General features: G+C 41.8%; 1 protein-coding gene across 2 annotated transcripts; it reads right to left on the bottom strand.

Annotated features, from left to right (window-relative positions):
- Positions 1–2,895: 2,895 nt before the first annotated feature.
- On the bottom strand, positions 2,896–12,135 carry onecut1 (one cut homeobox 1). 2 transcript variants are annotated; one of them, XM_037248010.1, is made up of 2 exons: positions 10,155–12,135; positions 2,896–6,698 (listed from the first exon to the last, which is right to left on the bottom strand). In XM_037248010.1, the coding sequence occupies exons 1-2, from the start codon at positions 11,221–11,223 to the stop codon at positions 6,406–6,408; spliced, it is 1,362 nt and encodes a 453-aa protein (XP_037103905.1). In that variant the 5' UTR covers positions 11,224–12,135; the 3' UTR covers positions 2,896–6,405. The 2 variants fall into 2 exon arrangements, with proteins under 2 accessions (XP_037103905.1, XP_037103904.1); XM_037248009.1 differs by having other exon boundaries at positions 10,140–12,134.
- Positions 12,136–12,900: the final 765 nt, after the last annotated feature.

Below are 12,900 nucleotides of genomic sequence, written 5' to 3'. Positions count from 1 at the left end.
TAATATCAACATGAAGACTGACTGCAGATCTTGACGGCAGTCGACGGACTGAACAAACATTGTTAGAACAAAGAGATGGCGATGTCTTTGCAAACTTAAGATAGTAGCGCCGCTCTGTGGATAAATGCAAATAATGCAACCCGCTCCTCTCCACCAGAACATACACAGGCAGCCAACTGGGCCAGCCAAGTCAGAAAAATTCATCATGCATATTCGTGTTTGTTGTCTTGTTTGTTTAATTGAGTTTCACACTTCATTGCGATGAAATTCTGCGATGGGCCGTATATGACCAACATACATTTGGTTACAAAAACTTTTTTAGGGTCATGTGGAAATTTTACCTAAAAGTGTCCTACACCCATAACCTTTATTATTATTATTTTTAGTAGAGTCGATTGCCCAACCCTGATGTACAACAAAGATTTATGACTCTAAATTTATGACCAAAGAAGAGTTGTTTATTTAAAAGAACAAGAACAACGTCGACGACAACAACAAAAAACAACATCTTTGTGAATTACCAGGTGGAAAGTCCTCCATCATGAGTGAGAAACGTCCCGCAGCGTTGAGAGATCCCTATGATTGTCGTAGGCGCCATGTTTGTTGTGAGACTTGTGGCCTCAAGTTGCCATCACAGGAACTCCTTAATTGGACAAAATGAGAGGCATGGTCCAGGAAAATAGGTCCACTTGCTATCAACTGTTCTTTTACATAACAATGCAACCTGCATTCTATTTTGTGACGGTAGTGTCATTAAAAAAACGTTGAAGATACTTCATCGTTTGAAGTGATTCGATTCCACATTATTGAATTCAACAACTAAATTAAAACATATGTCTGACATTTTCTTTTCAACCATTTCACGTTATTAGATTGCATTAAAGTCAACTATTTTTGTGGAGGGAAAAATATCACAAATTGGTTGGAAATATGATAGGCTATGTTTTTTTAATTATTTTATTTAGTGGCATTTTGGTGATGACATGGGTTGTATATGTCCTGAAACTTTCCATGGGAATCAGTCAACGGAGAGATTATACAAGACGACCAAATCATTATTAAAAATCATTCATCACCACAAATACTTAAATCAAAAAATTAAAAAAAGATTTACACCATTTTGAAAAGGCAAAAATTAAAAAAATATTTCAAAGAATGATATTTTAATTATATTAAACTGACATCAGATCATCAAAGCTATATTAAGTACATAATTCATTATTTTAAAGCTATACAAATTCATGACGTTGAATAAAAACGTAAGTTGAAGTCAATTAAATACTAAAGTAATCATCAAAGTAATTTATCCATCCATCCATTTTCTGATAAATAAATAACAATTTAAACATTAAAGGAATGTCATTGTTAATCAATAAATAAAAACACTTGTACTACAAAAGTACAGAATTTGCATAAACTAAAGATTACGCTTCAAATCATAATATCAAAGTTTCCAGTTTATTCCCATGGAAAGTTTACAACTTGTAACTCTAGTGATCTTTTGAAGTCTTTGGCATGACAATTCAGAGAGGACATCGTTCCTACAACAGTATGCAGTAAACACTTACAAAAATAATATAAATAATACAGAAAAATACATCAAATCCACACACTTGCAAACTTATTTCTCGGATAAGCTTTTTTTTTTTTTTTTTTTGCACTTTTATTAGACTTTGCTCATATTCATGACACAAGTACGTACGTACCTAAAAAACAGATACTCGATGAGGCAAGGCAGCGGGGCCACGGCTATTGGAAACAAAAAAAGTTACAAAATAATAATGAAGGCAATAAACAATATCTCCGTGGCACAGAGCCCCCTCTTGGCAGACCGGCTGCCCGGCCTCCACTCCCGCCACTCGTGTGTGTACATGAAGGCAGCAAAGTGGGCAGGACTTGCAGCCCTCTAATTTTTCAGCAGATTGTACATTTTGGACAGGAGATTCCCCTTCAAGACTACGCCTTCTACATTCTATACCCGTGGGAATGGCAAATCAAATACAAAATAAAAATAAAAGTCTACTTCACGAATGCCAGTGCTTTTCAACATTATACATGTTTTCGCCATTTTTTTGGTTTTCTTTTAAAAATCTTTGGATGTGCCGTACTGTAATACCCATTTAAAAACAATAGAAAAACACATATACATACAAACACTGGTCAACAAAGTTTTGCTTTTTTTGAGAGGGGGTGGCGGCAGTGTTTAAAACACATGGAAATGCCTCACAAGCGTCACGCTGTAACAAAACTTTTTTTGTCTTTACTTTCTCCCCCCTGCTATATACAAATCTAGAATTTCTACAAATACATAAATTAAATTAACCCAGTAGTTAAGGGGAAAAAAATATTTAACTTAAGCAACCACAACACAGTAGTAGAGAAAAAATAGTGTGGGGTGGCGGAACACAACATCACAGCAGTTGGTTTTACCCTGTTAAAAAGCAATAATCTACTATCACAGATGAACCACTGAGAACCAGAATGGGCTAACTCAATTTTTACTTTTTATAATTTAAGTGCAGAAATGAATAGAGTAGGAATATAGTGGTTTATTTCCAATTTTGACATATGGGGGCAGTCAATTTTTGTTCTGAGCATTTTTTCTGTAGCTGCATGTTTGAATAAGAATGTTATCCATGCTCGTACATGAAATATTGATATATTTGCCTTTTGTAGACAACTGTTGTACCAAATCTTTACTTGCAACCATAGGGTGGTAACCCAAAACCATTAAAGAGATAAAAAAGAGTTAGCTAACTGTAGTTCTCAATGACTCAAAAATGATCAAAAATATGCTTCTCCCGCCATACAATATACATCAACCCTGAAACACTTCTTAAAAGAAAAAGAAAATACAAAAATGGAAAAACACGGTCGCAGAAAGTACGCAAAGGAATTGTCACCATGAGGTATTCAGAGACATAGTGGAAATAACATGCACGGCCAGGGTGAGAGAGAGAAAAGGTGAGAGATAGAGGAAGGGAGATTTTGGGGAGAGTCGCTTTGGTATGTTTTCATTGCATGCGTTGGCGATAAAAAAGCACCATAGTGTGATTTGAAACAAAAGAAAAAACAGGGGGCGGGGTTTCCTTGGGGAGTGGCGGCCCTTCGACAGGCTTGAGGTAAGTCAAAGGAGAGAAACGAGGTCAAGAGCGGTTCAACACTTTGGTTCAAGCAAGGCACTCGTCCTGGGAATGTGAAGGAGGGGGATTGCGATGGGGTTGATGTGGGTCTGCTGAAGCAAACAGCAACCAGGAGGCAGACGTTAGGAGGACGCTCAGTGGAACCTCTAAATATGAAAGTTGGAATTGGAGTAACATTTAGCGCAAAACAAAAACTGATTCTGCCAGTGTTGCATGAGTATACCAAGTGGTACACAGGCTCCCTCTAGTGGTACACAAACATCGAAGTACAATTCAGTTGTATTTAACTTTCAAGTTCATTTACATTTAATCTTTAAATGGTATTGAACCTTTCTGTGCAGGCTAGTACATTTCAAGTAAATCTGTGGGGAAAATAGTTTTCAAATTTACCTATATTCAAGAACAGTATCAAAATTCAAACCGAATGTTACAATGGGATTACAGCAATATTAAAGAGTTTTTAGGAATCAAATGAACATTCAGAGCTAAGCATTCTGTTAGCTGGTGGTTGGTCCAAAAGGTTTAAGAACTATTGCTCTAAAAATGTGGCAAACAACCTCAAAGAATGAACGTAATGAATGGAAACGGTTCCGATAATGGATTAAAAAAAGGACAAGACAACTTTTGACGTGACTTATTTTAAAGAGTTTGGTTTGACTTAGAGGTTCCACTGTGTATGGCTACTAGCAAAGAACCACGTTTACTAATTTTCTTGACAGCTTTAACATGTTCTGTGCCAAATTTGGAGATTTAAAGGGGAAATCAACCCAATATTTTCTTTGCAATAATACGCCCCCACTAGTCTAAACACGATATTCAGATTTTACAGTGCCGAAGGGCTCAGGTAACGACCTTTCGATCACGCCTCACGTTTTCTTGATTTGGTCATGTGACGTTTGTAAGCTACACATGGATCCTTCGGCCTCATTCCGACACATTCCGTGTTTAGACGAGTGGGGGCGCATAGAACACGTAAATACAATTTTTTACCTAATTTCCTCTTTAAATTTTGGTTAACCACTGCATATGTGAAATATGTCTTTAGGTCCATCAGCATAATCTACTCATCTTTACAAAAAAGCAAGCAATTTTTTTTTTTTCCCGGTCACAAAATTTGAAAAATAAATGCTTTTGTTGTATAACGATAATATTTTTGACTACATGAGTGTGACTATCTGTAAAGCTGGAATCGAGAGCAGGAGCGCATTAGGCAAGGATAGGGTGTGTGTGTGTGTGTGGGGAGGGGGCGGGGGGTTGTACAATAATATTTTTATCACCACTCACAGAGGCCGTGCATTGAAAAAAAAAGCAACAACAACATCTTTGGTTATCTTTGGTATCATCAAAGTGATAGAAATCACATATGGAACTTGAGTGAGGTAGCATCTTTGGTTTCACACTAGAAAACATCAGCAGGTGACACGTTGTTTTGGTGGGTGTTGAGGAAGCGTCTCTATCTCCCCCTCCCCCCCCCCCTCTGCTCCTTCTGATAAATGTAGAGCTGCTAACCATGGCCTTGAGGAAAAAGAGGAGGTGCAAGATGACAAGGGGCCCGGCTGGCTTATTTATCAAACAGGCTACGCTTCTTCCCCCTGTGTAGTGCTTTCCTCCTTGTGCTGAAATGCATAGCTTTCCAGGCTTTGGATTGTTGGGGGAAGGGAAAGGAAGGTGATTGGACCATTGATCTTCTCCACCTGACGCCTTTGATGGACACACAAATCAATACGATAAATAAAAGCAAAACACTAAATTTGGCTCACAGTGACAACACGCTTTGATTGGCCTTCGCAGCGAGCGTTAACAGTAACATTCACGCCGCTCGCGGCGAAGATACAACTGATTAAAAAGGCATCTGTAAGGCAAAAAGCTTGACGCTCCTGTCATGTTAAATTAGTCAAAAATGATTACGGGTGTAAAGTCACTGCTAGTTCACATACATTTTTCTCTTTGGTTAAATGTGAGCTGGGATCAGCTCCTGTTCCTGTCTTGACCCTGAACAGAATTAATGCAAAAAAATAAATAAATGGATAGACTAAGAATATTGCAACATGGACAATGTAGTGGTTCACATAGTGAACTCTGGTACCAATATAATACCCAATAAGACCCCAAACAGGGTAAACTCTCCAGAAAATGGATGGATGGATGAATGAAGGGACACTCAGAATGTTGCACCATTAATAGTATAAAGATGATTTGAATATGACTGCTGCGATTAACAACAGCTTCTAACATGATGCTAACAAAAATAAAAAATAAAATGGAAAGATTACAAATGTTGCACAGGCATTACTGTAACAGTTTACCTAGTTGACTGTCATGGAATCCCCCCCCATACAAATAAACTAGACAATCTTATGTTTCTACCATGACTATGAATATGGTAAAAAAATGGACGGATAAGTGGTTAGAAATATTGCAACATAACATCACACAGCAGAACCCCGTACATAATAAACCTCAAAAGAAAATGGACAAACAGGTGACTTAACAATATGGATAATGTAGTGGTTCACATAGCTGACTTTAGCCCTAAATCAGCATCTGCCATAACCCTGAACAGAGAGCACAGAACATGTAAGGATGCATGACTAGGAATGTTGCAACTACAAACTATCATCTTTGGTCAATAGCACTGCTAGCGTTTGAAGTGTAGTGTGTGCACAAGTGAGGCTTTGGTTTCTCTTGTTTAAAAACGATGTTTCAGCATGTCGGAAGGAAAGCACTACATCGCGATCCGGGGTGGGAATTTTGGGCTAGCAGTCTACGCTATGGGATGGGCTGCCCGCCCCTGAAATTGTCCACAGATTCAAGAAAAGAGAGCCGGGATGAAACAAAACAAAAAGCAACAATCCAGTCGCTCCTGTGAGATTTACGTTTCTTTGAACGCTGATTGGCCAAATCCCACTGGAGCTCCGTAGAGCAGACTGATTAGAACCTCCATTTTGGGAGTCAGATCGTGACAGCGGGAAGGGGGTTGTCGTAAAGCTAGAGACCGGTGCGGGTAAGTGAGTACAGGAAAAAAAGGGATGGGGGGTGTGGTAGTCTTTTTGCAGTAACACAAACATGTCAAAGCAGGTCAAACAAGAAAGAAGTCGTCTTTGGTTTGTTTTTTTCTCATCTTTGGATACTATAAATATTAATATAGTACAGATTTAAGGGCAAAAACGGGAGGTCTTTTGTAAGGTTCTTTTAAGTTTTAAAGCTTTTCCACCGAGTCGAGTCCATGAGTAAGGGCCAAAAGTGCCTTCCCGCTCCTTCTTCAGGCTTTGGTGCAGGCGCTGAGGCCGATGCCGGGCGGGTGGCCGGAGCCGTCGTCGACCCACTTGTCCAGGCTGCGGCGGCGCGCGTTCATGAAGAAGTTGCTGACCGTCGCCAGCTCCAGGCCCAGCTGCTGCGCGATGGTTATCTGCAGCTCTTTGGACGGACGCTTGTTCTCCTTGAAGATGGCGTGGAGGGTTCGCCGCTGCACGTCCGTGAACACCAGGCGGGGCTTCTTGGCCGCCGGGTTGCCCCGCTCGCTGCGGCCGTGGTCCTGTTCCTTGCGCTTGCACGCTGAGGAGAGGCCAGTAAAAACAAGAGGAAGCAGGAATGTGAGTTGTCATAGAAAGCTTTCAGGGTTACTCAAATATTACAAAAGATGACGATCGAATTATTCAAATAGGTAATTAATTAGGTAATTAGATACCTAAATTAAAATCAAAAACATCTATTGAGCTAATGATACAATAACCCCCACAAAAATCTTTGCACCGTGTTCATTCATTCATTCCTTCATCCATTCATTCATTGATCAGTCAGATTGAAATATTTTAAACATCTCTCAGTACGATGTAAGTTACTCCTATAGCACTGCAAGACTGACAACAACAAACGTGAGTGAGTCTTTTGACCTTAAAGGCTACTTGAACGTCAATACACTTTGAACATAAATGGAGCCACAAGGCAGGGAAAAAGCCTCTTACACAATTCACTCGCGTAATTATTGAAAATTCACTGCAACATCATTGATTTATTGATCCCTGTGGGAAATTTGCTGCCTTATGCTGACTCTTTGGGATTAAAATTAAGTTGAATAGAAAAAGGGATTACTATTGAAAATATGGAATATAAGAATAAAAAGCTAACACAGGTAACGTTAGAGCTTCACAGTTGAGAGGTTCTGGGTTCGAATCTTAGTGAGCCTTCCTGTGTGGGTTCAATTGCATATGATACTGTCATTCATGTCTAGAAAAATGGCAATGACGTTTTTTGGGGGGGAGGGCGCGGTTATACGCTACAGCGCAGACAGCGGTGACAGTGAGACAACGGCGGACGCTGTCCATGGTGCTGGAAACACTCAATTGCAACTCTGAAGACACAAAAACTCGCAAGTGAGCAGGATACACCCTGTGCTCGTAAACACATTCACATCTATTCGGAATTTCTTTTTTATGCCCAGACAAAAGTTTGGTCTAAAAAAACAAAACTTTAAACCTATTTTAAAAAGAAGACAAGATGAATGCTATCACGCTACATCTATGCACAGGTGAGAGCCATCCATGCACTTATAATATTCAAATTGTCGAAATGTGAATACTTCAAAAATTGCAATAGGGAAACTCCAAACAGGAAGTTCGAGAGTTGAACCCGGGCAGAAGCACTTGACCGTGTGGCGGTTGTGGTAAAACATCACACAGAGCCTCTATTAACACTAGAAATTCAACGATGCAGCTGATGTGGCTGCCATTTTTATCACGTGCTGCTTTCTAAAGACTTACTTTTCCCACTCAGCGTGACTTGTAACCGACCAGGAGGGGGCAGACTTGGGTTGCTCTTAAGCACATCGAAGGCTACAACATTAGTTGCATCTGATAGGAGCCGATTCAAGTAAATTCCAACATAATGCTATAATGCTTAGTTTTGCTTGATATGTAGATAAACAGATCATCTAAAATACAAGCACAATAATAAACATGCTGCTAAATAAACATCTCTGACGATGTGTCAAAGCACAATCCAGTCATTTCCACCAGCTTATCTTCAAGATCACATTTGGCTTTTTCATATATCTCAGCAAACCAAAAGAGGGGCACAACAACAACAACAACAACAGCAACAACAACAACAACAATTACTAAAATTAGCAATACTTGCACCCAAGACTGCTAAATATTAACTGCTAGTGCAAAAGCTGCTATAATAAATCAATTGGAGTGAAGGCCATGCAGACAGCGGGAAAGACCTGGCAAAGCCTGGACCTCGTCTCGCAACACACACGCACACATGTACGCACCTACACACACAGACGCACACTGTGGTTGCTAATCATTAAAAGCAACAAAGATAACTCTAGACACTGTGGTTCGATGGGGAGACTAGAAGTAACAATGCATTTATTATATATACATAGTACACACACGCGCACACACACACACACACGCACACGCACACACACACACACAAATACCCAGTACTAATTATTTTCTTTTTAATTATAATTTTGAAATTGTCCAATTTTCCAGAATACTGTTAACATCTTGGTGTGTGTACAAAATTTGTTAAATGTTTAATGAGTTTTTATTTCTACCTATGCCTATTCATAACTGTGATTTGGGAGCCATTAAAAATAAACAAGAACATTTCTTCAATAGTGTGAATGATAATAATGAAATCTTATTTGAAGATAGCTGAATGTAATAATGACTCAAGAGCCCTATAAGTGGACATTTTGTAACAAGATTAAATCAGAAATAAAACAACGACATATTACTAATAGACAGAATCATTTCCCTGCATACACACGTTTAAATGCGTTTTGTGTTTTTTTTTTTTTCCAGTTAATTGTGAATAAAGTTCTCAGAGACACACAAGGGCAGAAGCCCGGAGAACTAATCAATTGCGATTACATACACAAGCATACACACGCGCAAGCGCGCGTGCACGCACGCACTTTCAATCCAGTCGGCAGCCCTCTCCTCATTGTAAACCCCCAAAACCACACATGTGCAACCCATCGATTAGCCTCATAAACTTTAGGAAGAAAAAAAATCAATTTGTTGCTCTGTGAATGTGCAGCGTGCGTGCGTGCCTTAATTGACTCCTGACTACCACAGGGACAAATTAATACAGAGGTCTATCAGTTAATTAGACGGGGAAAACACCCCCCCCCCCCGCCCCCCCCCTTCTCAATCTGGAATAAATAAACATAACTACCAATGAACTGCAGTGCATTGTAGGACAATAAAGTCCCATTTAGGAGGGGATACAAATCACCACGTACACAAAGGCCTCCAGACGCGAATTTACACTCTGAACAAGGCCAGAAAATGAGGCTGCTCGGTTGCATGTATACCAAAATAAACACTCACGATTCCTCGTGTTAGGATCGATTTACTTTACAAGATCACGGGTCGATATTTAGAGGTAAAACGATACCAAAAACGACATGCACACAAACACCCGCCATAGATAAATCTATATATCAGCAGGCCATTTGAATTGGAATACACAAACATGCGCTTGAATTCATCTTAGCAGTCAAATACTAAAATATTTCAAAATAAAAATCACGAAATAATATTGACACTGGAGGCTACTCGCTGGCATTTGATCGTGTGAAAAAAAAAACAGCATTTTAAAATCCCAATGCAAATGCATGCAAAAATACAACAAGCATGTAGTTCGATTTCGATTAAAGTCAAATATACTAGAATTGGGGCACGGAAAATAAATCACCAACGAGCCGAAAATACTATGAATAATTACTAGGTGAATTAAAATGGACGCAAAACAACACAACGAACAAAGTCGAATATTTAAATATGACAAAGTAAAGCACGTTATCTATGTGGCCCATACCGTGATTACGACAAAATAACACTGAGTTGAAAATTCCCAGCCCACTTGACCTGCTTATTGATTATTATTGATTATTGCTTAATAACAGAGTAGCCTCGAGAGTCAATGCGAATAGCTGCATGCAAACACTGAAAATAGAATAGAATGTGGATTTACCGAGGCTTCGCTCACCTGCGAGCCTGAGCGCACTCATGCGCTGGAACTCAGGCTCCTGCAGCCACTTCCACATGCGGCGGAAGGTCTCCCTGCCGGACTTGAGCTTAGACCACGGTTTGGGGTTCCTCAGCAGGTCGGACAGGGTCCCTTGGGACCGGCACAGAACCCGCTGGGCAAAGATGGCTTGGGGGATGCTGTAGCGCTTGAGCTCCGTGGTGATTCTCTGCGCCACCTCTTTGGTATTCACCTCCTCCATCTGTCCGCCGCCGCCGCCGCCTCCTCCTCCACCGCCGTTGATGGCTCCTTGCTGGCCGAGCGCCGAGGCCTGCTCCCGGCCGCCTCCCAGTGCCTGGCCGTGGCCCTGCGCTCCGAGGTGGGCGTGCGGATGGTGGTGCAGGCCGTTCAGCTGCACCATCCCCGCCGTGGAGCTCATGTGCTGTTCCGGGTGACGGCCAAGCATGGCTGGATGGTGCGCCTCGAAGCCGCTGGGCGTCAGCATCTTCTCCCCCGGCATGGCGGCGCCAGGGTGGGCATAAGGCGGCAGACCGGCTTGGCTCGTATGGATGCCCGCCAGACCGGAGCCGGACAGCGGGGAGAGACTCTGGCCCATGCAGGGGTCCTTGTGGTGGTAGGCGGGGTAGAGAGTGTTCATTGGAGCCAGGCTGCGGTCCTCCCGCATGAGCGTGAAGCTGCCGCTGACGTTGCCCGGGATTCTCTGGTGCGGATGCGGGTGATGGGGATGCGGGTGCGCGTGGTGGTGGTGGTGATGATGGGGCGGGGGAAACTTGTCGGACACGGTGGAGATAGGGGGCAAAGGCTGCAGCGGGGTCAGGGTTGTGTAGGTGCTGCTCGCGCTCATGCCGGGGGCTTCACACATGCTGATGGCCGGGTGGAGGTGTCCCGGGTGGTGGTGATGATAGTCTCCGCCGTCCAAGAGTGTCGCCATGCCCATGGCGCGGTGGCTCAGCCCCCGCGGGCTCGGACGAGAGTGCGGACTCTGGCCGCTCAGCAGCTCCCCGTGGCTGCTCACGGAGTCATGGCCGTGCAGGTCGCCTATATTTTCCATCGACAGCTGGGCATTCATGGTCCAGGCGGTTCTGTGGACCAATCATCTATGTGACCTGCTTAGCTTGCGCCCCCCCGCCCCGAAAGTCCTCAAAGTTGTTTTGATCTTTTTCTTATCGTTTGAAAACTCACACTACATCGGTTCCGGCGTCTAAATCCACGTTTTCGTCATTGATAGATCGATATATATCTTTTAAAATTTCTTGTATTATTTCCTTCCTTTGTATAAAGCCCCCCCACCACCAGCCAGCTGTCCTTGCGCTCCGGTCGGGTGCCGCGCCATCTCTCTCTCTCGGTGTTTGTCTGGGTCCACCACCGCAGCCCATGCACATGCGCACGACGCAGCTCCCTCTCTCGCTCTCTCTCTCCAGCAGAGGCGCGCCCCTAGCGTGACGTCACACGCCTTATTTAAGGAAGATAGGTAGCATTTTGGTTTGGACGCAGTTTCAATTATTGTCGGGGATATTTGAAAGGAAAATAAGTAATTGAACACATAATTTAAAGTTAATTCGTCCTCTCTCATTTGGAAGATTTGTTTTTTTTTAAATAGTCGCCATTATAACAGCCTTTCATTTTCAATCCACTTTAAATCACGCAATTAAGGTCCAATCAACTTCCGGGTTCATTTCCAGTCCTCCGCCGCCCCCTTCAAATACTTTTTAACCCCTTGGCACACGCAAACAACCAAAACATGTCATTGATTGGATTCATGGTCGCCTCTGAAGTTCACTGGCACTTGTTCATTAGTATTGCAGCCCCCCTCCTGGATGACCCCCACCTCACTCCTAACGCCTGTTTGCTTAGAATGTGACAGTTTAAACCAAACGAAGGGACACTAGTTTGCGGTACCGTTGCCTTTGATAGAAAACGATGAGCAGATGTGTCTATTGTTGAAGTACAAGGCTTAACGAACCAAGCCGAGCACTGTATGTGTGTGTGTGTTTGTATGTCACACTGAACCCTACAAGTTAAAAAAATACTTTTAATATTTAAATGCTGTTTTAGCACAATAACACCTCGTTTGTGCCAAAAGTAGGGGCATAGAAAAGTTGCAGCAACTGCACATTTTAACAATAAATAAAGGAGTAATTATAATCAATAAAATAATAATTTTTGCACGTTTATATCAGTTTCATCGTCATGGTTCATACAAAATGCACAGTTGAAGTTAAACAAGTCTATAATAGATGAGGATGTAAAATTGCATTCCTGGAGGATTTTAATCTGCTTAAGGGAAAAACTCACAACATGACCATAGCTTGGAAGAAATCAGTTTTCTGTAAACTGGTTGTAAGTAATTGAACTGCAACAGATTTGGAACAGCATCTAAATTGCCTGACCACACAACAGTCTGTCCCGATCATCAGATTGGTCATTCAACACAACAAGACGATATTGGTACTCAACGACACAACTAAGAAACAAATAGATCAGACAGAATACCAAACGTCCTCACGTACCCCACATGGAAAAATATTTGGACAAGAAAGAACAGCTCTCTAATGTTTCCAGAAGCTTCCATTGTACAAAAACACAGCCCAAAGCCATGGAAGAAAATATACTTTACATTTACAACAAAAAATAAAAGGAGAAATGTAACTTTTCATAGTCCACAATTCTTTTCCCAAAATGAGAGTAGCAACAAAACTAGAGACCTCAAGCTCACGTAATGACCACTCAGAGTTCACCTGCTTTC

The sequence above is a fragment of the Syngnathus acus genome, chromosome 3, assembly GCF_901709675.1.
Source record: "Syngnathus acus chromosome 3, fSynAcu1.2, whole genome shotgun sequence".
Classification (NCBI taxonomy): Eukaryota; Metazoa; Chordata; class Actinopteri; order Syngnathiformes; family Syngnathidae; genus Syngnathus; species Syngnathus acus.
Note: the sequence above shows the minus strand (reverse complement) of the source record. Positions and strands in the feature narration are given on the sequence as shown.